Genomic DNA, 26,304 nt, shown 5'->3' with positions numbered 1-26,304 from the left:
CTAACCAGACACCTAGTTATTTGTAGTTGTCCACGTATTCTAAGTCAGGAGCCGTCCAGAGTAGTGATGTTGGACAGGCGGGCAGGTGCAGGCAGCGATCGGTTGAAGAGCATGCATTTAGTTTTACTTGTATTTAAGAGCAATTGGAGGCCACGGAAGGAGAGTTGTATGGCATTGAAGCTTGCCTGGAGGGTTGTTAACACAGTAGAGGTCCTGGATGGCAGGCCTCTGTGTAGAGGTCCTGGAAGGCAGGCAGCTTTGCCCCAGTGATATACTTGGCCGTACGCACTACCCTCTGAAGTGCCTTGCGGTCAGAGGCCAAGCAATTGCCGTACCAGGCAGTGATGCAACCGGTCAGGATGCTCTCGATGTTGCAGCTGTAGAACCTTTTGAGGATCTCAGGACCCATGCCAAATCTTTTTAGATTTTTGAGTGGGAATAGGCTTTGTCATGCCCTCTTCACGACTGTCTTGGTGTGTTTGGACCAATCTAGTTTGTTGTTGATGTGGATACCAAGGAATTTGAAGCTCTTAACCTGCTCCACTACAGCCCCGTCGACGAGAATGGGGACGTGCTCGGTGCTCCTTTTCCTGTAGTCCACAATCATCTCCTTAGTCTTGGTTACATTGAGGGATAGGTCGTTATTCTGGCACCACCTGGCCAGGTCTTTGACCTCCTCCCTATAGGTTGTCTCTTCGTTAATGATGGTTTTGGAGTCGTGCCTGGCCATGCAGTCGTGGGTGAACAGGGAGTACAGGAGGGGACTGAGCACGCACCCCTGGGGAGCTCCAGTGTTGAGGATCAGCGTGGCAGATGTGTTGCTACCTACCCTCACCTACTGGGGGTGGCCTGTCAGGAAGTCCAGGATCCAGTTGCAGAGGGAGGTGTTTAGTCCCAGGATCCTTAGCTTGGTGATGAGCTTTGAGGGTATTATGGTGTTGAACGCTGAGCTGTAGTCAATGAACAGCATTTTGGAGTGGGTCTAGGGTTTCTGGGATAATGGTGTTGATGTGAGCCATTACCAGCCTTTCTAAGCACTTCATTGATACGGACGTGAGTGCTACGGGTCTTTAGTCATTTAGGCAGGTTGCCTTTGTGTTCTTGGGCACAGGGACTATGGTGGTCTGCTTGAAGTATGTTGGTATCACAGACTCAATCAGGAACATGTTGAAAATGTCAGTGAAGACTCCTGCCAGTTGGTCAGCACATGCCCGGAGCACACGTCCTGGTAATCCGCCTGGCCCCGCAGCCTTGTATATGTTGACCTGTTTAAAGGTCTTAGTCACGTCGGCTACGGAGAGCATGATCACACAGTCGTCCGGAACAGCTGATGCTCTCATGCATGCCTCAGTGTTGCTTGCCTCGAAGCGAGCATAGAAGTGATTTAGCTCGTCTGGTAGGCTCGTGTCACTGGGCAGCTCGCGGCTGTGCTTCTCTTTGTAGTCTGTAATAGTTTGCAAGCGCTGCCACATCCGATGAGCGTCTGAGCCGGTGTAGTATGATTCAATCTTAGCCCTGTATTCACGCATTGCCTGTTTGATGGTTCGTCGCAGGGAATAGCGGGATTTCTGGTAAGCATCCGGGTCCAGCACCTTGAAAGTGGCAGCTCTACCCTTTCGCTCAGTGCGAATGTTGCCTGTAATCCATGGCTTCTGGTTGGGGTATGTACGTACAGTCACTGTGGGGACGACGTCCTCAACGCACTTATTGATAAATCCAGTGACTGATGTGGTGTATTCCTCAATGTCATCGGAAGAATCCCGGAACTTGTTCCAGTCTGTGACAGCAAAGCAGTCCTGTAGTTTAGCATCTGCTTTCATCGGACCATTTTTTTATAGACCGAGTCACTGGTGCTTCCGAGGATAGAGCTGTGGTCGGATTTACCAAATGGAGGGCGAGGGAGAGCTTTGTACGCGTCTCTGTGTGTGGAGTACAGGTGATCTATAATTTTTTTCCCTCTGGTTGCACATTTAACATGTTGATAGAGATTTGGTAGAACTGATTTAAGTTTCCCTGCATTAAAGTCACCGGCCACTAGGAGCGCCGCCTCTGGGTGAGTGGTTTCCTGTTTGCTTATTTCCTTATACAGCTGACTGAGTGCGGTCTTAATGCCAGCATCTGTCTGTGGTGGTAAATAAACAGCCACAAGTATAGCTGAGAACTCTCTAGGCAAGTAGTGTGGCCTGCACACAATATACTCAACTTCAGGCGAGCAAAATCTAGAGACTTCCTTAGATTTCATGCATCAGCTGTTGTTTACAAATATGCACAGACCGCCCCTCCCTCGTCTGTGTGCTGTTCTATCCTGCCGGTGCAGCGTGTATCCCACTAGCTGAATAACCATGTCGTCATTCAGCCACGATTCCATGAAGCATAGGATATTACAGTTTTTTATGTCCCGTTGGTAGGATATTCGTGATCTTACCTCGTCTAGTTTATTGTCTAATGATAGCACGTTGGCGAGTAATATTGACGGTAACTGCAGCTTTCCTAGTTGCCATCTGCGGGTCCGGACGAGGCATCCGGCTCTTCGTCCTCTGCGTCGCTTCCTTTGCGAATAATTGGGATGTCTGCCCTGTGGGTTGTTTGGAGAATATCGTGTGAGTCCTGCTTGCTGCTGCTGTTGTTGTTGAAGAAATCTTTGTCTAATCCGAGTTGAGTGATCGCTGTCCTGATATCCAGAAGCCCTTTTCTGCCGTAAAATACGGTTGCAGAAACATTATGTACAAAATAATTTACAAATATTGTTTAAAAAAACACATAATAGCACAATTGGTTAGAGACTGTAAAACAGAGGCCATCTCCTCCGGCGCCATCTATGATTGTGGATAAAGAGTTACCTGACTAACAGAACACAGAGGGTGTTCTTTAATGGAAGCCTCTCCAACATAATCCAGGTAGAATCAGGAATTCCCCATGGCAGCTGTCTAGGCCTCTTACTTTAAACAATCTTTACTAATGACATGCCACGCTTTGAGTAAAGCCATTGTGTCTATGTATGCAAATGACTCAACACTATACAAGTCAGCTACTACAGCGACTGAAATGACTGCAACACTTAACAAAGAGCTGCAGTTAGTTTCAGAATGGGTGGCAAGGAATAAGTTATTCCTAAATATTTCAAAAAACTAAAAGCATTGTATTTGGGACAAATAATTCAATAAACCCTAAACCTTAACTAAATCTTCTAAAAAATAATGTGGAAACTGAGCAATTTGAGGTGACTAAACTGCTTGGAGTCACCCTGGATTGTAAACTGTCGTGGTCTAAACATATTGCTACAGTAGATGAGATGGGGAGAAGTCTGTCCATAATAAAGTGCTGCTCCATCTTCTTAACAACACTATCAACAAGGCAGGTCCTACAGGCTCCAGTTTTGTCGCACCTGGACTACTTTTCAGTCGTGTGGTCCGGTGGCACAAAGAGGGACTTAGGAAAATTGCAATTGGCTCAGAACAGGGCAGCACGGCTGGCCCTTGGATGTACACAGTGAGCAAACATGAATAATATGCATGTCAAACTCTCCTGGCTCAAAGTGGAGGAGAGATTGACTTCATCACTACTTGTGAGAGGTATTGACATGTTGAAAGCACCGAGCTGTCTGTTTAAACAACTAGCACACAGCTCAGACACCCATGTATACCCCACAATACATGCCACCAGAGGTATCTTCACAGTTCCCAAGTCCAGAACAGACTATGGGAGGTCGCACAGTACTACATAGAGCCATGACTTCATGGAACTCTATTCCATTATTGCTTTTAGCCGCACCCTTATTCTACTCCTCCTATGTTCCTCTGGCGATGTAGAGGTGAATCCAGGCCCTGCAGTGCCTAGCTCCACTCCTGTTCCCCAGGCGCTCTCTTTTGACTACTTCTGTAACCGTAATAGCCTTGGTTTCATGCATATTAACATTAGAAGCCTCCTCCCTAAGTTTGTTCTATTCATTGCTTTAGCACACTCTGCCAAAGCAAAGCAAAGCAAAGCAGTGCGACAAAAAAACAACACAGAGTTACACATAAACAAATGTACAGTAATAACACAATAGAAAAATCTATGTACAGTGTGTGCAACCATACACGCATACACATGGATTTTGTTTTGTAGATATGTGGTAATGGAGTAACGGCCTGAGGGCACACACTTAGTGTGTTGTGAAATCAGATATGAATGTATTGTAATGTTTTAAAATTGTGTAACTGCCTTAATGTTGCCGGACCTCAGGAAGCAGCTAATGGGGATCCATAATAAAGACGATTACAAATACCCACCGTCAACCAATCATGTCAGTGTGGAGCTATACAGAACCCTCCACATTGTACATTTTTTTGGAGGAGCACAGCAATGTGGTATGGAGCTCAATTTGGCCTCTGCATGCCTCGGAGGCTCTGCAACTACATCATACCGTCCATATGGTGCCTCCAACCATATTTTCGGATCAAGCATAAAAGCCTATTTATTTTTTAAGTCAAAGCAATGAGACCAATCAGTCCTCTATGACAGCAAAATCATAAACAATAGAGTAGGCTAATTAGTCCTTTGTTTTGGGGTTATGCTTAGGTATAGCAATTTGGCTAATCTGTATTTCCAAATTTCAAAGTTCTGTTTTTGAAGATTAAGGGTATTAAATTGGAATGACTTAAAATCTGGTAGAGTTTTTAGCCTAATCATATTAGAATCTGCAGTAGAATGCAATAGGTTAGAAATAGTCTACTTAACCAACCCATAAAGTAAAATGCAACATCCATTTATAGCTATGTAAACTCTAACATTAATTTATCCTGCAATAGATGTTCAAATGGTAATATAAATGTTTGTCTTCTGCTAATGCCTCTTAACTAGGTTGACGTTTATTGGGGCGAGTCTTGTTCTTTAGGCAGAACTGAGTGATTTTCAGCTGCAAATCCCAAATTTGCTGAATTGTAAAAAACGATTTATTGGGTTGCTTTTTGGTCTTAATTTAAGGTTAGGGTTAGGCATTAGGGTTAGCAGTGTGGTTAAGGTTAGGGCTATTTAAGGTTAGAATTAGGCATAAGGGCTAGCTATGTGGTACGGTTAGGGTTAAGGTTAGGTTTAAAATCAGATTTTATGACTTTGTGGCTGTTCCAACTACTAACAGTGTGGTTAAGGTTAGGGCTATTTAAGGGTAGGATTAGGCATAAGGGCTAGCTATGTGGTACGGTTAGGGTTAAGGTTAGGTTTAAAATCAGATTTTATGACTTTGTGGCTGTTCCAACTACTAACCTGCGCCTCTTAAGGGAAAAGTATTCTAAAAGTAACTGAAAGTAATCAAGTAATCAGATTGCGTTACTGAGTTTGGGTAATAATCCAAAAGTTACGTTACTGATTAACATTTTGGACAGGTAACTAGTAACTGTAATGGATTACATTTAGAAAGTAATCTAGTGTACCCAACCTAATGACTTGCTTTTCTTTTTTAGGAGGTGGATCAGCTTTAATATTCAGGATAGATTGTTACTTCCATCAATGTAATTGTCTGCATCATTTACAAACCATTTATTTATTTTGGGGGTAATATATATATATATATATACAGTGGGCTCCAATTACTGGCAATGCACAAATAATACATTAAAAAAATATAAACAATATAATTACAGAGAAACTCAAAATACCAACACGTGAGAAATTACTGTACTTTATTAATGCTTCATTGGAAGCCACCAAAATCGTACAATTATTTAATGCAAAATACATTTATTTGAACAAAATCAAGGTTTCATAATTATTGGCACTCCTCATTTAGTACTTAGTGAAACCACCTCTGGAGTCCTTTCCTGTAATGTTTGACAAGGAACACATTTGGAGGGATTTTGGACCATTCCTCTAAGCAGATCCTTTCAAGATCTTTCACATTCTTAGGTTTGCGCTTATCAACTGCTCACAAGTTTTCGATTGGATTGAGGTCCGGCGACAGAGATAGCCATGGCAGAACATTGATTTTGTTGTCACAGAACCATTTCTGTGTGGATCTTGAGGTATGTTTTGGGTCATTGTCATGTTGGAAAGTCCACCTACGGCCAAGTCCCAGCCTTCTGGCAGAGTGAACCAGATTGTCAGCCAAAATTGCCTGATACTTGGTGGAATTCATATGTCATCAATCTTAACCAGTGCCCCTGGACCTCTGGAATTAAAACAGCCCCAAAACATCACTGACCCACCAAGGACTGCAATTCTTTCACAGTGATTTATTTTGTTTCTTCTCTCACCATCCTCCTCCCTATCCTGGGGTTTTCAACTGTTCCATATATTTGGACTTTTTTATAATTGCCCTGACAGTGTTCAATGGTATATTCAATCGTTTGTGGATCTTCTTGTAGCCATTACCAGATTTATAAAGGTCTATGACCATCTGTCCTTTTGAACTGCCAGTTCTTTTGTTTTCTTCATGATGTTGAATGACAAAGGGATATTGCATGCGTGTTACCTCATTTTTATACCCTAGTGAAACAGGAAGTGATGTAATGGCTCAATATAGTTCCTTAAGACTTAGATCAACTTAAATAAATGGAATTTAATTCCTGGTTTAATCTTGGTAGATGTTATTTACAATAATATTTAAGGGTGCCATTAATTGTGAAACCTTGATTTGGAGGACATTCATTTTTTATTAAATCAATAAATTATTTTGGTGGGTTCCATTGAAACATTAATAAATAACAGTATTTCTCACGTTGGTATATTGAGTTTACGTCTATAATTATATTGTTTATATTTTTTAAAGTAATGTTCGTGCATTGCCAGTCAGAAGTGCCAGTAATTTTGGAGCCCACTCTGTACACACATAAACAATTCATACATATACACATATATATACATATATGCACATACACTTCTATTTGAATATACCTTCCTTTATTATTCCCCGCAAACCCTACCATCCTTCTCCTAATTGGAGTAAACTAATAAACAATAACACTAACAATTGAAGTCAGAAGTTTACATACACCTTAGCCTAATACATTTAAACTCAGTTTTTCACAATTCCTGGCGTTTAATTCAAGTAAAAGATTCCCTGTTTTAGGTCAGTTAGGATCACCACTTTATTTTAAGAATGCGAAATGTCAGAATATAAGTAGAGAGAATTATTTATTCAGCTTTTCTTTCTTTCATCATATTCCCAGTGGGTCAGAAGTTTACATACACTCAATTAGTATTAGGTAACATTGCCTTTAAATAGTTTAACTTGGGTCAAACATTTCGGGTAGCCTTCCACAAGCTTCCCACAATAAGTTGGGTGAATTCTGGCCCACTCCTACTGACAGAGCTGGTGTAACTGAGTCAGGTTTGTAGGCCTCCTTGCTTTCACACGCTTTTTCAGTTCTGCCCACAAATTTTCTATGGGATTGAGGTCAGGGCTTTGTGATGGCCACACCAATACCTTGACTTTGTTGTCCTTAAGCCATTTTGCCACAACTTTGGAAGTATGTTTGGGGTCAATGTCCCTTTGGAAGACCCATTTGCGACCAAGCTTTAACTTCCTGACTGATGTCTTGAGATGTTGCTTCAATATATCCACATCATTTTCTTACCTCATGATGCCATCTATTTTGTGAAGTGCACCATTCCCTCCTGCAGCAAAGCACCCCCACAACATGATGCTGCCACCCCCGTGCTTCACGGTTGGGATGGTGTTCTTCAGCTTGCAAGCATCCCCCTTTTTCCTCCAAACATAACAATGTTCATTATGGCCAAATAGTTCTATTTTTGTTTCATCAGACCAGAAGGACATTTCTCCAAAAAGTACGATCTTTGTCCCCATGTAAAGTTGTAGACCGTAGTCTGGCTTTTGTATGGCGGTTTTGGAGCAGTGGCATCTTCCTTGCTGAGCGGCCTTTCACGTTATGTCGATATAGGACTCGTTTTACTGTGGATATAGATACTTTTGTACCCGTTTCCTCCAGCATCTTCACAAGGTCCTTTGCTGTTGTTCTGGGATTGATTTGCACTTTTCACACCAAAGGACGTTCATCTCTAGGAGACCGAACACGTCTCCTTCCTGAGCGGTATGATGGCTGTGTGGTCAAATGGTGTTTATACTTGCGTACTATTGTTTGTACAGATGAACATGGTGCCTCTAGGCGTTTGGAAATTGCTCCCAAGGCTAAAACAAACTTGTGGAGATCTACAATGTTTTTCTGAGCTCTTAGCTGATTTCTTTTGATTTCCCCATGATGTCAAGCAAAGAGGCACTGAGTGTGAAGGTAGGCCTTGAAATACATCCACAGGTACACCTCCAATTGACTTGAATGATGTAAATTAGCCTGTCAGAAGCTTCTAAAGCCATGACATCATTTTCTGGAATTTTCCAAGCTGTTCAAAGGCACAGTCAACTTAGTGTATGTAAACTTCTGACCCAAAGGAATTGTGATACAGTGAATTATAAGTGAAATAATCTGTCTGTAAACAATTGTTGGAAAAATGACTTGTGTCTTGCACAAAGTAGATGTCCTAACCGACTTGCCAAAACTATACTTTGTTATCAAGAAATGTGTGGAGTGGTTGAAAAAATTGTTTTAATGACTCCAACCTAAGTGTATGTAAACTTCTGACTACAACTATAGGTTTCTACTTCCAGCTTATACATACTATTCACTTTTTTGCATACAGGATGAATAGATGTAAACAACTGGCTGTTGTGGCAGCTGAATTAATTATCTGGAGGAATAGTGAAGAATGATGGAACAGCAGCTGGCATGTTATATTGTATATTGTGAGCATATAAGGAGCAAGGAGCTAGACATTAGCTGCAGCTGAAGACATCCCTCTTATCACCAGTCTTGGGTAGTGCAACATTACTGCATATTGGGACACTTGTTCACATAGATAGTCACATTGGACCAATCCTCTCCTTAGCTTGCAGACTTGCTACCACATGTAGGTTTGCAAATAGTGGGATGAATCAGTGTTGTGGAAGGAGGATGAATTCTTTGGACTTTCATGTTGTACTTTGTACTTTCTTACTGGAGATTCACCAGAAGACAGACTGTTTTTATGTCTCAACAAAACAAATGATTTGTTTACACTTTGTGTGTGTATGTGTGTGTGTATATACGTGTGTGTGTGCGTGCCTGCGTGTGTGTGTTTTGTGTGTCTGTATACATCTTCAGGCATCTGGACTTTAGGAGCTACAGGACATGAACAGGCTGAGGCATGTGCTCACACAGATAACAATCAAACATGGGTAAACTCACAGCTACACTGCTATTTCTCAGAGATTTTCCCCCTTGAGATAATGCCAGAAAGGCATGTGACATTTCAAAAGTTCATTCTCTGTTGAAAACACATTAGAGAAACTTAAATGCGCTCAGCTTGGCAGATTCATACCAGAATTATAATACCTCATACATTTGTTCTTTCTTTACATCCTAAAGACATTCCCCTACCGTTGGGCCCTTGAGCAAGGCCCTTAACCCCAGAACATGCTCTCCATCCAGGGACGCTGCACTGCAGCTTGACCCTGTGCTTGTCCAAACTGTATGTGTTATGTGTGCTGTCTGGGGTTGGGGGGTGATTAGGAACCTGTCCAGGACTCTCTTAATCAGAGCCCTACTGGATTTGAGCTGTTGTGAAGGAAGTTGTCAAGGAAGTGGGTTTGTGTTTATATAGGACCTCCCACCCCCACCTACCGTCAACCAATCATGTCAATGCGGAGCTATACGGAGCTCTCAGCAATGTTACAAGATTTGGGTGTTGCACGGCATGGAGCTCAATTGGACCTCTGCATGCCTCCGGAGGCTCTGCAATTGTGTCGCACCATCCATACGGTGCCCCCGGCAATATTTTCGGATCAAGCATAAACTGGCTTCTATCCAGAGCGACTTACAGTAGTGAATGCATACATTTTCGTACTGGTCTCAGGTGGGAATCAAACCCACAACCCTGGCGTTGCAAGTGCCATGCTCTATGAACTGAGCCACACAGGATCAAACGGCTATGGGCCTTAATAGAAATAGGGCGACTCAAAAGAAATCTGTCTGAAAAATAGTGTGCTCAGCAAGAGCCACAAAGCCAATCACACATCAAAAAGATCTGTCGCATGGTCTGTCTGACTTTGTCGGTCTCTCTCTCTCTCTCTGCCAGGCCTTGGGACACAGTACAGATACAGATCTTTCTTAGATTGTTCTAGTGGAAAATGCTTTTCCTCATTTCACGCTTTGGTTTCTTCTAATGTGGCTGTTTTTACGTTTCTCTCTATGTGGACTTTAATTATCATTCAGAAACAACAACAGCGATAGGATTTGTAGTCATAGCTTGACGGAAACATCCAGTTGAAACGTAACAGGTTCTTTAATTCTTTAAAGTTTAATTACAGCCAAACAACGCTGTGTGTGTGCACATGTGTGTGTGCGACTTTAGCTGTAAGGCAGTGGCAGGGAGTTGTAGATGTGTGTAACATCCTGTCTCTGGGGCTTGATGCCAGGGGGTTATTACTTTATATGTCATTTATATAACATCTGTACATGTTTTATATGTCCTTTTATATTATACCAGCGTACGTACGTATAGCCCTATGACATCATCTACTTACCTGTTAATTCTCTTGCTCACAAGCTGGTGTCCATCATTCTGGAGAAGGTAGGTTGAGACTGACAGACAGATAGTGCTACTATTAAAAAGGCTGTCCAAGGAAGTCCCTTACTTATCAGCTACACAGAGATACAGTGACAGGCATGTCAGACTCAGCCTTCAAGCTCAATACGGACCCAAATAGGTTAATAACCTGGTATATAGTTAAGGTGTATTCACCCGTGTGTGCAGATAAATGTGCATGTAACACTATATAATAATTTCATTGTCATACATTCCATACATTCCGTCCCACCTCTTAACATTCTATGCATTCACTCCCTTGGAGTCTGGAAACCCCATGGGCCCTGGTCAAAAGTAGTGCACTATTTAGGGAATAGGTTGTCATTCAGTACTCAACCTTTGGAATCTGGTTTGCATCACCCTGCACTGATAACCGTGGGAATAATACTTAATATCACCCAAAGGCACTTTTTAAAGCGGCAATCAGCAGTAGAAACACTAACAAAGCATCCTCCCTGCCTCTGATTCGGTAAAAAGTTGAGGGACGGGGCTGGAGAAATGTAACCACTCAAATTCATAGACAGACCTATGGATACAAGGTCTGACCATCCATGATCTCAAAATTATAGTTTTAACCATGTTTTGAGGCTATATAGGGTTTGTTTACATTTACATTGTTTACAAACTTTGGCGTAAAACAACCTTATATTTTGGGTTCTGATGGGGTACGACAGTTGAACTAAGCCCATGAGGAATTTACAAGTTATATTCTTCAATAATCAATGGGCACATACCATTAATTATGGGTGTAGCAACTGCTGATTGTCCTTTTAATCCTACCTTAATTCAACATCAAATCAAATCAAATTTATTTATATAGCCCTTCGTACATCAGCTGATATCTCAAAGTGCTGTACAGAAACCCAGCCTAAAACCCCAAACAGCAAGCAATGCAGGTGTAGAAGCACGGTGGCTAGGAAACATCACCTGGTGACAGCCAGTTTGCGTTGGGATTACTGTGGATTACTGTGTTTCTGCCTAATTCTCACTGCTGTGAGAGAGTCCTATTCATCAGTCTGTGTGAAGATAGTACTAAAATAATTGTGCAAAAATTACCATAAACATCATTATAATCTGGCAGTGTGATTTGAAACTTTTTTTCAACAATGTGAGTTATAAAGAGGAGACTGTTTATATATGTCTCAGTTTACTAAACCGTCTTAAGTTTACTAAATCACCTCTGTATGGCGCACATTGTTGAAGAAAAGTTTCAAATGGAATCACACTGCAAGATAAGGTTTATGGTATTATTTGCACACTATGAAGATGTGCAAAATAAGTAATTCTATGCGTTATGCATTTCACAAGTATTTTTGCATCACACATTGAAGTGTAAGAGTCCTCCAGTTTTTTAAATGGACTGGATCTTTATACTTACCACCTGGGTCCTGTTAATAGTGAAATCAGACCTTCTTACCTTCATAGTCTACCATTTTTATAGGAGTAGTTAAAACATGCTAATAAGGTACATAAAAAACGTTTTGATATACCTCTACTGGTATGCCATCAAGCCCTGGGGTTTTTCCAGACTGAAAGGGTTTAATTGCCTCAAGAAGTTCCTCCTCTGTAAATTGGCCTTCACAATAGGTATTTTCTGTACAATTGATAATTTGACATTATAATTATTATTAGGGAAAAAAATCCTTACAATTAAACATCCTTCAGTGGAGATGGAGGAGACTGGAAAGAAAACATATGCTTCAAATATTTAGCTTACTCTTATAATTTGGTGAATCATGGATGACTCTGTCATTTGTGACGAGTTTCTGTAAATTATTTTTGGTTGCATTTCTACGATGGAGATTCAAGAAAAATCTAGTGCATTTTTCACTATTTTCCATCCAGTTCGCTTTATTTTTGTAATACATTATACGTGATCGTTCTTAAATAAATCCCTCCAGTTTTTTTTGTTTTTACTCTAACTTATTCTGTGCCTGTATAGTACAGTTTTTTTTATTGCTATCTACCTGTCCTGTTAGTTCCTCTATTTCCTTTGTTAGTCTGATCTCTTTTAACCGAAGCTGCTTTTGTTTTAAAGATGAATATTGAATTAATTGGCCTCTAAAGGTACATTTCAAAGTGTCCCATACAATAAGGGGATCGGATGTGCCTATGTCGTGCAGGAAAATGTGAGTTCTAAAATATTTTGTATTAGTTAAGAGCAAATTGTCCTCCAGTAGGCTTTGATTTAATTTCCAATATCCCTACCAAGTGGAAATTCTGTAAGAGTTATGTGGAGGCCAATTAGATGATGGTTCGATCGCATTCTGTCTCCTATCAACACTTTTTAAAAAACTTTTGGTGTCAGTGAGAATGAAACTAGCTTGATTAATAATAATAATAATATTGATTAAGCCTCCTCCATGTACAGTATATCTCACTAGGTCCGGGTTTGTTAGCCTCCATGTATCCACCAGGTCTAATGTGCCCATAATATTTGTTATCTCCTTAAGTTTGTAGTGTGATTTCCTTTATGGTCCATTGAAGTACTTAAAACCGTGTTGTAATCTCCCACCATAATAATAGGATCGTTTGTTGCTTGTGAGCTCAATAGATTGTTATAAATCTTTTTTTAAAGTGTGGATCAACATTATTTGGAGCACATAGATTAATTATCCAAATATGTTTATCGTTCAATAGCATATTCAAAAGGATCCACCTTCCTTGCGGATCTGTTTCGACAGTTTGCACATTTGGCTCAAAATTATTATTAATTAATATCATCACCCCTTTTGAATTTCTTTGCCCATGACAGAAGTGACTTTTTCCACATAACTTACTCTATAAATGTCAGTGGCGGTTATGAGGGAGGACGCATTTTTTTCCTTCTGAGCATGGCCTTATTTCTATTACAGCATATTGGATGACTGGCATTCATATTCCATTCACTCGGCTCAATGTAACATCGATAGGTTTAGGCTACTGCATGATACTCAAATTGTCCCTGTTACCATCATGGGGTTGCTCGTCATGAGGGAGAGAGATAAACAAAATAGGGATGTCATGTTGTAGGCCTAATTTGGAATGACTGGCTCAGCAGTCGGCGGCAGGGTAGCCTAGTGGTTAGAGCGTTGGACTAGTAACCGGAAGGTTGCAAGTTCAAACCCCTGAGCTGACAAGGTACATTTGTCGTTCTGCCCCTGAACAGGCAGCTAACCCACTGTTCCTAGGCCGCCATTGAAAATAAGAATTTGTTCTTAACTGACTTGCCTAGTTAAATAAAGGTAAAATTAAATAAAAGGGTTACTCAGGGTTACTCACAACCAGGTTGTTATCTTGGAGGCCCTGAAGAGCTGGTTGTTAATGTAGAGTTTGTCCAACGCCAGGTGCACTTTCTGGCCCTGTGGTGTTTAAGAATAGGGTAAAGAACCCGTCTACTGTCCACGATCTCTCAAGAATATTGTTAATTGATAGATAAATTGTTTCCGCATAGCCGTGGAGGTGCTGAGCATGCTGCAGCACCCCCTGAAAAATCAGAATGTTTATTTATTTTTATAACAAATATTTTTTGGAGAATTTTTTTTTGTTTTCTCACAAAAGTAGTGCACTGGACCTTTTAATAGTCCTGTATTAGCGGACCGATACAGCCGTCTACAGCGCGGGCAAAATGTTTTTTTTTGTCCTGCACCCCTACTTCCCACCCCCAAACGAGCGCAGCACTCCCACCCCCAAACTACTTCCCGCTGCTATATCCTTCAGGTCCCTTCCTCTTCCCAGCACTGTCACTTTAATTTTGTAACGAATTAACCTTGCAACAACAGGTCTCGGTCTGTCGTGTCTGTTCCCTGCCAAAACAGTGGGCCCTTTGGTAATACACATTTTACCGTGTTCCTGAGTTGTTCTTTCAAGTAGTCTTTGTTTTGCTCTTCCTCCACCCCTATCATAACAATATTGTGCCTCATGCATCTGCATTTGATATCTAGAATTGCAACCCTCATTTATTTGTTATCATCCTGTAGTTTTGTGGCATGGAGTGTTTCATTTTCTGCCATTATTTGCTGTATTAAGCTGTTATTAGACTCCACCGATACTTTGAGGGCCTCTTTTTCTGCTATTGCTCCAGGGATCAAATCCAGCTTTTTCAATTGCTCGTTCATGTTTTCCAAAGCAGCTCTGTCGTCTTTGGCGAATGTTGTTGGGTAACCTTCTTCAGTCTAACCGTCCATTGTGATAGAACGTTTGGTCGGCCACAACTCCTCTCTCGCTGGAGGAGAGTACTGCTCTTTCCTGCTTTGTCTGTTGACTTACAGAATTGCATTGCTAAATCCTATGATATGCTAAGTCTGGTATCTCTTTAAGTTTGCTTCCTTATTTTAATTGATGGCTAAATTACAATTTCAAACAATCAATAAGGAGACAGATTTGAAGCTCAGCACGTCACTGCCACGTCACATCTACTCAATCTGATGATGATGAGACCATTATTAATAATGACAAATATAAAGTTCCCATGATAAAAGCTTCAATGTGAATACGTTATACTACTCAAACCAAGTTTAACGTGAGAAGATGCATTAAGACCAGCCTTACTGATTGAACTTACATTAACTAGATTAGTCATACAACACATCATACATGTATGACACATACAGTACTGTACTGTAACCTTGGCCTATACTGTTGCTGTTGGCATCATTTGAAAACGGTTGTCTAGAAATGCTGGCAATACTCATGGATCTTTGCCCTTGCCTGTGGTTTCATATCTCAGATGCTGAAATCACTAGTACTGTATGAGCCTGGTTCCTCTCAAGGTTTCTGACTGCTAGAGACTTTCCCCTCACCACTGTGCTTCTGCTTGCTTTTTTAGGGTCTAGGCCGGGTTACTGTAAAGCACTTTGAGACAACTGTTTGGGTGTTATAAATACATTTGATTGATCTATTGACTGATTTATAATATCCTCTGTGTCCTCTGCTCCATCCAGTTGGGTGTTTATCTATGAGAAAGGCTACCAGTCGACAGACACGGCCGTGAGTTCTGTCTTTACTAAAATGAAAGGGGTGGGCTACACCAACGTGGATGGAGAGGAGAGGGTCTGGGACATGGTCGACTACGTCTTCCCTGAACAGGTGGGTCATTGGCTAATATCTTCCTTGAACAGGTGGCTGTGTGTGTTGACGAACAACACTAGTACTGTAATGAATGAGAAACTGAATGAATGACCTGAAAGGTCACATATCATTACACCCTCTAGGAACTGAGCCTCACAGTACATCTACTAGTGTGCTGTAATACTAGTGCAATAGCAATGCGTAATAAACCACTACAGCGAGGTTCATGCAGGGAAGTCAGACAGATGGTGTCTGACAGAATGAAGAAGAAGGAGGAAATGAAGAAGGTGAAGAACATGAACTGTGGTATCGTGATATCATTGTCAACACACAGGTGTGAGAGTGAAACTGTACCTAACTTTCATCAGTGGTTCCTTTGCACGCATCCTGATCCTGCACACACATTAGGCAAATACAGAGACAAGCAGAAGAGTCTCTGTAAACACAGTGACATTGTTTGCCTAAGTGTAGTCAGCTCATGTTGACCGTGATTAAGCAATAAAGAGATACAAAGAAGACACTACTGTTTACTCTGAGGGGTGTGGCCATGATGGGTCTATTTAATTCAGAACCAACCAGTTTGACTGATGGTTAGGAGTAAGGAGATCAATGACTAAAAACAGCAAGAAGGTCAAACACACAAGATTATACAGCCTGTGATCTTATATGAGTATCTATTTGCCTATTCAAGGTATTTACCGGAAGATGACCTTGTCTGCTATCATAATATATGGTATATGTTAACTTATTCAAGGTCTTTACCTGAAGATTACCTTGTCTGTTATTTATTTATTTAACCTTTATTTAACTAAGTCAGTTAAGAACAAATTGTCATAATATATGGTATCTGTTAACTTATTCAAGGTATCTACCTGAAGATGACCTTGTCTGTTATCAAAATATATGGTATCTGTTAACCTATTCAAGGTATTTACCTGAAGATGACCTTGTCTGTTATCAAAATATATAGTATCTGTTAACCTATTCAAGGTATTTACCTGAAGATGACCTTGTCTGTTATCAAAATATATAAAATCAAAGTTTATTTGTCATGTGCGCCGAATACAACAGCGCCGAATTACAGTGAAATGCTTACTTACAGGCTCTAACCAATAGTGAAAAAAAGGTATTAGGTGAACAATAGGTAAGTAAAGACATAAGAGTAGCGAGGCTACATACAGACACCGGTTAGTCAGGCTGATTTGAGGTAGTATGTCCATGTAGATATGGTTAAAGTGACAATGCATATATGATGAACAGAGAGTAGCAGTAGCGTAAAAGAGGGGTTGGCGGGACACAATGCAGATAGCCTGGTTAGCCAATGTGCTGGAGCACTGGTTGGTCGGCCCAATTGAGGTAGTATGTACTGTACATGAATGTGTAGTTAAAATGACTATGCATATATGATAAACGGAGAGTAGCAGCAGCGTAAAATAGGTGTTGGGGGGGCACACAATGCAAATAGTCCGGGTAGCCATTTGATTACCTGTTCAGGAGTCTTATGGCTTGGGGGTAAAAACTGTTGAGGAGCCTTTTTGTCCTTGACTTGGCACTCCGGTACCGCTTGCCATGCGGTAGTAGAGAGAACAGTCTATGACTGGGTTGGCTGGGGTCTTTGGCAATTTTTAGGGCCTTCCTCTGACACCACCTGGTGTAGAGGTCCTGGATGGCAGGCAGCTTAGCCCCAGTATAGTACTGGGATGTACGCAGTACCCACTGTAGTGCCTTGCGGTCAGAGGCAGAGCAATTGCCATACCAGGCAGTGATGCAACTAGTCATGATGCTCTCGATGTTGCAGCTGTAGAACCCTTTGAGGATCTCAGGACCCATGCCAAATCTTTTTAGTTTCTTGAGTGGGAATAGGCTTTGTCGTGCCCTCTTCACGACTGTCTTGGTGTGTTTGGACCATTCTAGTTTGGACCATTCTAGTTTGTTGATGTGTTATTGACCAAATACTTATTTTCCACCATAATTTGCAAATAAATTAATAAAAAATCCTACAATGTGATTTTCTGGATTTTCTTTTCTCATTTTGTCTGTCATAGTTGAAGCGAACCTATGATGAAATTACAGGCCTCTCTCATCTTTTTAAGTGGGAGAACTTGCACAATTGGTGGCTGACTAAATACTTTTTTGCCCCACTGTAGATGCCATTGTGGTACTGCCGTAACAGGAATCGATGTAATTGACAGGAATCGATGTAATCAGTCTTTGCATGATAATAACCACTTCCCGAAGTGGTCACAAGTCAGTGACTTGGCATCATGTGACCGAATTACACAAGCATGCCATCCAGACCTGTGTTGAAATACTATTTAAGATCTTTCAAATACTTTGAGTGTTTACTTTAGCCTTTACTTTAGCCTGCCTGGAGTGTCAGGTGGCTGGGGTATGTACTTTGGAGATGTTAGACTTTGCTGTTGATTCCTTTACAACAGGGAAGCTCAATCAAGCACAGATAAAGTGTCAATCAAGCAGAGCTAAATGGCGTCAAATAGTATTTGAACCTAGGTCTGATGCCATCTAATGCTGTTACCCAGGCAGGAAGGCTCCAGTACCAGTCCTTATTAATTCAGGGCCACATGTCCTGTGCTTTATATGGCCTCTACATATGAGTTAGTTTACATTAACATGTACGACATCCTGGTCGAGACTTGAGAGAAGGCCAATAGAATGAAACAGGAGAGCGAGGGTCATAGAAATGCAATTACTAGAACAAGAAAAAGTCCCTCAGACCAGCGCTATTCGACTGCACCTTCATGTAATTCAGTATTTCTGTTGCATGGCGGGGGCTTTTGATCTGTTACAAAAACAACAGCGACAAAAGGTTTGTCACATAACATGGAGAGATGACCTGCAGGTCTGTGAAAGGTAATAACTTTTTAAATGACAACTGATTTCACCTCATGACCTTCTGATGTGATGACATTTACAGGTAAAAATATATCCGGTAGCAGACCTTGTTGTTCCCATAGGGAATGGATGGAGGATCGTTATATATGCAGGTCAAATTCAAATAATTCGATATGCTTTCATAACAAGGTCAATGTTGCCAAAGCGAAGTGATACAATAATAATTATGAAAACAACAGCGACAACAATAACAATAGTGGCTATAATACTAAAGAAAAACAAATGGCTTCAAACTGTATGATTGTCACATTTAAAGATACAATTATAATCTCTCTGTGTCTCTGTCTCTCTAGCCCTGTTTTTACATGGTGCTAACATGGGTCCTTTGTCCTGATCTTGTCTACATGATTGTGCCCACATTTCCAGAAATGTTTCTGTTATCTCTCCACAGTTTCTGCATTTTCTGATTACTTCCTTTATGCAAATTATTTCACAGGTATTTCTTCAAAATATTATTTATTTATGTATTGTAAGACATATTGATATAATCAGTCAGTGCTACCACCTGTCAATGATTTTAGAGGGCTAAATAATTAAGATTTAATAGTTTTTCTGTCCAGATCTGTCTACACTTGTAAGATATCCAGACACAATGCGTATCTGACTACAACTGGATGTGAGCAGGATGATCTGATCACAATCGGATCACAATGTGTATTTTTATTGTCTACAACTGTCTAAAAATGTGGGCACAATCAGAATGTGGACAAGATAAGAACAAAGGACGCAAGTTAGAACCAAGTGTAAATGGGGCTTTTCTCTCTCTCATACCTCAGGGAGACTCATCTTTTGTGGTGATGACCAACTACATTATAACCAAAGGTCAGAAGATGGGAAAATGTCCTGAGGTATGTCAACTCATCTCAAAAGTATTTATTGGATTTTCTGTATCTCTTTGTATATCTTTCTGACATTAATGTATTTTCATAAATACTAAAGCTAAATGGAAAGTACATCATATCAGCTCATCTGCTTTCATTGTGAGATGCTGTCAATGACACATGTAGAGAAGAAAAATTATAGTACATTTGCACAGAGCTCATCAATCAGGAAAATGTGGTCTAAACAGATAGTCTTTTATTGATGTTTCACACACACACACACACACACACACACACACACACACACACACACACACACACACACACACACACACACACACACACACACACACACACACACACACACACACACACACACACACACACACACACACTGACACACACATTGACTCTAACTCCTTCCTGTGTTTCAGCTCACAGAACCCAGGTATCTCTGCAACTCCGACTCAGACTGTGAAAGAGGGATAATAGAACGTACGGGACATGGTAAAGTCCTGACGGCATGGCAGTGTGACAGTGTGACACAGGCCCACTCACTTACTTAGTGTTTGTCAACTTCTGGTCGGTGGACCAGCGTTGGTTCATGGCACATTGCTGGCCGGTCCTGGCCAGTTCCTGAGATGATTAACTGAACTGAACATATAGTCAGTTCTACAGTGCTAGCAGGTTGTCCTCCAAATGAGGAAGAGGTATAGTTTGCCGGTCCCTGACACAAGAGGGCCATAGCTTGTCGGTCCCTGGTATAAAAAAGGTTGAGAAACACTGCACTAACTAACCCTCTTCACTACCTACCTAGCCAAACTAACCATTCTTCGCTGCCACTACCACAACCCTACCCACCTGACTACTCACACTGGCCATCTATAACTACAATAAGGGGTAAACAACAAAGGGATGTGAGTTCAGTGCAAATAATTCAGTCCTTCGTAGTCTATCCTTTACTTTGTTCAATTATTACTACTGCATGTATTGGATTCTAATTACTTGTAATCAGAATCAGGTGTTGTTTAACATGGCACACGATTTCACTTGTCAGAGAGCAAAAAACCTTGTCAGGGAGATAAGTGTTCAGGTTGTATCATCATTGTTTCCCTGCAGAAAGTCATGCATGCAAGAACAAAAAGTGTGCTTGATTTCAGATCAACAACTTTCCATGTTCTTAGCAACATGACGCAGGGTGGTTGAGCGCCTTGGCTCACCATTCTATTAAAGCATGCAAACAGTCCCACACACATATTATGCATACATGCACACAACCACTGCCTTCCGTTCTACAAGCTAAGTAAAATCGACGACCTACGAGGAAGATTAAACTACCAACGGGACATTAAAAACTGTAATATCTTACGCTTCATGGAGTCATGGCTGAACGACGACATTATCAACATACAGGGGTGGCGGACTATGTATATTTGGAAATAACAGCCGGTGCACAATATCTAAGGAAGTCTCGAGGTATTGTTCGCCTACCTAGAGAGTTTTCACCTGTATTTTTCGTAGCTGTCTACATACCACCACAGACCGATGCTGGCACAAAGACCGCACTCAATGAGCTGTATTCCGCCATAAGCAAACAGGAAAACGCTCATCCAGAGGCAACGCTCCTAGTGGCTGGGGACTTCAATGCAGGCAAACTTAAATCCGTTTTACCAAATTTCTATCAGCATGTTAAATGTGCAACTAGAGGAAAAAAAACTCCACACACAGAGACTCGTACAAAGCTCTCCCTCGCCCTCCATTTGGCGAATCTGACCATAATTCTATTCTCCTGATTCCTGCTTACAAACAAAAATGAAAACAGGTAAATAAAAAAGTGATGAGATGAAGCAGATGCTAAGCTACAGGACTGTTTTGCTAGCACAGACTGGAACATGTTCCGGGATTCTTCCGATGGCATTGAGGAGTACAATATATCAGTCATTAGCTTCATCAATAAGTGCATCGATGAAGTCATCCCCACAGTGACTGTATGTACATACCCCAACCAGAAGCCATGGATTACAGGCAAAATCCGCACTGAGTTAAAGGCTAGAACTGCTGCTTTCAAGGAGCGGGACTCTAACCCGGAAGCTTATAAGAAATCCCGCTATGCTCTCCAACAAACCATCAAACAGGCAAAGCATCAATACAGGACTAAGATCGAATCGTACTACACCGGCTACGATGCTCGTCGGATGTGGCAGGCCTTGCAAACCATTACAGACTACAAAGGGAAGCACAGCCTATAACTGCCCAGTGACACAAGCCTTTCAGACGAGCTAAACTACTTCTATGCTCGCTTCGAGGCAAATAACACTAAAACGTGCATGCGCTGACCAACTGGCAAAGTGTGTTCACTGACATTTTCATCCTCTCCCTGTCCAAGTCTGTAATACCAAAATGTTTTAAGCAGACCACCATAGTCCCTGTGCCCAAGAACACTAAGGTAACCTACCTAAATGACTGCTGACCCGTAGCACTCACATCTGTAGCCATGAAGTGCTTTGAAAAGGCTGGTAATGGCTCACATCAACACCATTATCCCAGAATCCCTAGACCCACTCCAATTTGCATACCGCCCTAACAGCTCTACAGATGATGCAATCTCTATTGCACTCCACACTACCCTTTCCCACCTGGGCAAAGGGAACACCTAACACTGAGTCAGTGCTATTCATTGACTACAGCTCAGCGTTCAAAACCATAGTGCCCTCAAAGCTCATCAATAAGCTAAGGACCCTAGGACTAAACACCTCCCTCTGCAACTGGATCCTGGACTTCCTGACGGGCCACCCCCAGGTGGTAAGGATAGGTAACAACACATCCACCACGCTGATCCTCAACACAGGGGCCCCTCGGGGGTGAGTGCTCAGTCCCCTCCTGTAATCCCTGTTCACTCATGACTGCACAGCCAGGCACAACTCCAACACCATCATTAAGTTTGCCGATGACACAACAGTGGTAGGCCTGTTAACCGACAATGACGAGACAGCCTTTAAGGAGGACGTCAAAGACCTGGCCGTGTGGTGCCAGGACATCGACCTCTCCCTCAATGTGATCAAGACAAAGGAGATGATTGTGGACTACAGGAAAAAGAGGTCTGAGCACACCCCCATTCTCATCGATGGGGCTGTAGTGCAGCAGGTTGAGAGCTTCAAGTTCCTTGGTGTCCATATCACCAACAAACTAACATGGTCCAAGCACACAAATACAGTCGTGAAGAGACCTATTCCCCCTCAGGAGACTGAAAAGATTTGGCATGGGTTCTCAGATCCTCAAAAGGTTCTACAACTGCACCATCAAGAGCATCCTGATGGGTTGCATCACCTCCTGGTATGGCCAACTCCAACTGCAATGCACTACAGAGGGTAGAGTGTACGGCCCAGTACATCATTGAGGCCAAGCTGCCTGCCATCCAGGACCTCTATACCAGGCGGTGTCAGAGGAAGGCCTTAAAAATTGTCAAAGAATCCAGCCACCCTAGTCAAAGACTGTTCTCTCTGCTACTGCACCACGGCAAGCGGTACCAGAGTGCCAAGTCTAGGTCTAAGAGGATTCTAAACAGCTTCTACCCCCAAGCCATAAGACTTCTGAACATCTAATCAAATGGCTACCCAGACTATTTGCATTGGCCACCCCCTCTTTTACGCTGCTGCTACTCTTTGTTATTATCTATTCACAGTCACTCTAATAACTCTACCTACATGTACAGTTGAAGTCCGAAGTTTACATACACCTTAGCCCAATACATTTAAACTCAGTTTTTCACCATTTCTGACATTTAATCCAAGTAACAATTCCGTGTCTTAGGTTAGTTAGGTTCACCACTTTATTTGGTAGCATTGCCTTTAAATTGTTTAACTTGGGTCAAACGTTTCGGGTAGCCTTCCACAAGCTTCCCACAATAAGTTGGGTGAATTTTGGCCCACTCCTCCTGACAGAGCTGGTGTAACTGAGTCAGTTTTGTAGGCCTTCTTGCTCACACACGCTTTTTCAGTTCTGCCCACAAATGTTCTATATGATTGAGGTCAGAGCTTTGTGATGGCCACTCCAATCTTGACTTTGTTGTCCTTATAAGCCATTTTGCCACAACTTTGGAAGTATGCTTGGGGTCATTGTCCATTTGGAAGACCCATTTGCGACCAAGCTTTTACTTCCTGACTGATGTCTTGAGATGTTGCTTCAATATATCCACAAAATTTCCCTATCTCATGATGTCATCTATTTTGGGAAGTGCACCAGTCCCTCCTGCCGCAAAGCACCCCCACAAACATGATGTTGCCACCCCGGTGCTTCACGGTTGGGATGGTGTTCTTCGGCTTGCAAGCCTCCCCCTTTTTCCTCCAAACATAACGCCCTGGCCATAGAGAGCCTGTCAGAAGCTTCTAAAGCCATGACATAATTTTCTGGAATTTTCCGAGCTGTTTAAAGGCACAGTCAACTTAGTGTATGTAAACTTCTGACCCATTGGAATTGTAATTCAGTGAATTATAAGTTAAATAATCTGTCTGTAAACAACTGTTGGAAAAATTACTTGTGTCATGCACAAAGTAGATGTCCTAACCAACTTGCCAAAACTACAGTTTGTTAACAAGAAATTTGTGGAGTGGTTGAGAAATGAGTTTTAATGACTCCAACCTAAGTGTATGTAAACTTCTGTGTATGTGTGTGTAAACGTCTGTGTATGTGTATGTAAACTTCTGACTACAACTGTACATATTACCCCGATTAACTGGTGCCCCCGCACATTGACTCTGTACAGGTACCCCCTATACATAGTCTCGCTATTGTTATTTTACTGCTGCTCTTTAATTACTTGTTCCTTTTATTTCTTCTTCTTCTTCTTTTTTAAACTGCATTGTTGGTTAGGGGCTTGTAAGTAAGCATTTAACCTGTTGTATTCGGGCACATGTGACTAATAACATTTGATTTGAACCATTAACTCGCAGACAAATGCAATCGACATAAGTCATAAGCACAGTCAGAGACATAGGCAGACAGATTGGCAGACACATAGGGAGTAGTAGGAGCCAATCTAATAAGCCTATACAGTAGAATTATGAACCGATATAACGTAGGAAGTTGAAAGGGTTGGCTATGTATTTTGTAACTGTCCCAATATGCCCATGGGTTATATCTAAGCCCTTTCAACCTCTCAGAACCACATCAGCTTCAATGTTTTTCATGCAGAAGGAAATTAAACTTTTCAGATCAGAGAGATAAAAGAGATATCTCCGCACTCTTTTTGCTCACTTAACAGTTTCCTTTGGTGTTCTGTAATGAGATACATTTTAGATAAGATATTAAGTAGTGAGGAGAAAGAAAAAGTGGACATACTTCATGTTGAAAAGCTATATCCCTCATGTGTCTTTTCTCCATGTCTATGTCTCGCTGCCCCCCTCCACCGCCCACCCCAAGGACATATGACGGGGAAGTGTGTGGGGAACACAACCAAGACGTGTGAGGTTGTAGCCTGGTGCCCTGTGGAAGATGACCACACAATCCCAGAGTATGTAGGATCACTGAAAATTATGTTAACACTTTACATAAAGCCTGTAGCTATAATAATGTATTACTTGTTATATGTACTGAATGTTACTTTGAACTGAACCAAGTGATTTGTAAGCTATTTTATGAAAGGAAAATGGTCTCCATCCATTTTTTAAGATGAACTCTCTGTATGTCTATGTGTGTTTGATATGTTAATGCTTTGTTTGTCTTCGTTTTATATGTTCTACTGTTTTCCGTGCAGTCCCGCACTTTTGATGTCGGCAGAGAACTACACACTGTTCATCAAAAACTCTGTCACTTTTCCAGCATATGGTGTTAAGAGGTGAGTGACCCCTTTTTGATACACCCCTTTTTGAGTGACCCCTTTTTAATAAATCTTGCTTGTTTGTAGGTGACCAAATACTTATTTTCCACCATAATTTGCAAATAAATCACAGACAGTGTCACCAAAAAAGCACCCCCACACATCACACCTCCTCCTCCATGCTTCATGTTGGGATCTACACATGCAAAGATCATCTGCTCACCTACTCTCACAAAGACACGACGGTTAGAACCAAAAATCTCAAATTTGGACTGATTAGACCAAAGGACAGATTTCCACTGGTCTAATGTCCATTGCTTGGGCCAAGAAACACGAGCATGTCTCTTTTTATTATTGGTGTCCTCTAGTAGTGGTTTCTTTGCAGCAATTCGACCACGGAGTCTCCTCTGAACAGTTAATGTTGAGCTTTGTCTGTTACTTGAACTCTGTGAAACATTTATTTGGGCTGCAATCTGAGGCTGGTAACTCTAATGATCTTATCCTCTGCAGCAGAGGTAACTCTGGGTCTTCCTTTCCTGTGGCGGTCCTCATGAGAGCCAGTTTCATCATAGCGATTGATGGTTTTTGCGACTGCACTTGAAGAAACTTTCAAAGTTCTTGAAATGTTCCGCATTGACTGACATTCATGTCTTAAAGTAATGATGGACTGTCATTTCTCTTTGCTTATTTGAGCTGTTCTTGACATAATATGGACCTGGTCTTTTACCAAATAGGGCTATCTTCTATATACCACCCCTACCTTGTCACAACACAACTGATTGGCTCAAACGCATTAAGGAAAAAATTAATTCCACAAATTAACTTTTAAAACCGTCTGGACAACCTCTCCCTTTCTGTCTTTCTCACTCACTTTCAAGTTAATGTCACCTCTCCCAGCTCTTACTGTCACCTACCCATGTGGAAAAAGTCAAGGGGTCTGAATACTTTCCGAAGGCTCTGTATATGTGTGATGTAATACATTTATTCAACGGGTGGGTAAAAGTACAACAACAAAAACACATTATTCATATAATGATTTACATATACGTTATTTTTTACCCCTTTTTTGTGATATCCAATTGGTAGTTACAG

At 41.5% G+C, this 26,304-nt stretch overlaps 1 protein-coding gene across 2 annotated transcripts in view; it reads left to right on the top strand.

The window, feature by feature from the left end:
- Positions 1 to 26,304, top strand: part of LOC112258331 (purinergic receptor P2X, ligand-gated ion channel, 1) — a 57,484-nt gene that overhangs the window by 15,224 nt on the left and 15,956 nt on the right. For both annotated transcript variants that reach the window (XM_024432643.2, XM_024432644.2), the window contains exons 2-6: positions 15,537 to 15,681; positions 19,353 to 19,424; positions 19,832 to 19,904; positions 24,816 to 24,906; positions 25,150 to 25,230. In XM_024432643.2, coding sequence (XP_024288411.1) covers positions 15,537 to 15,681; positions 19,353 to 19,424; positions 19,832 to 19,904; positions 24,816 to 24,906; positions 25,150 to 25,230 — 462 coding nt within the window. The remainder of the gene's footprint in view (positions 1 to 15,536; positions 15,682 to 19,352; positions 19,425 to 19,831; positions 19,905 to 24,815; positions 24,907 to 25,149; positions 25,231 to 26,304) is intronic.

Source organism: Oncorhynchus tshawytscha, linkage group LG09, assembly GCF_018296145.1.
Source record: "Oncorhynchus tshawytscha isolate Ot180627B linkage group LG09, Otsh_v2.0, whole genome shotgun sequence".
In the NCBI taxonomy this organism is placed as follows: domain Eukaryota; kingdom Metazoa; phylum Chordata; class Actinopteri; order Salmoniformes; family Salmonidae; genus Oncorhynchus; species Oncorhynchus tshawytscha.
This window is presented reverse-complemented; position numbering and strand designations above follow the sequence as displayed.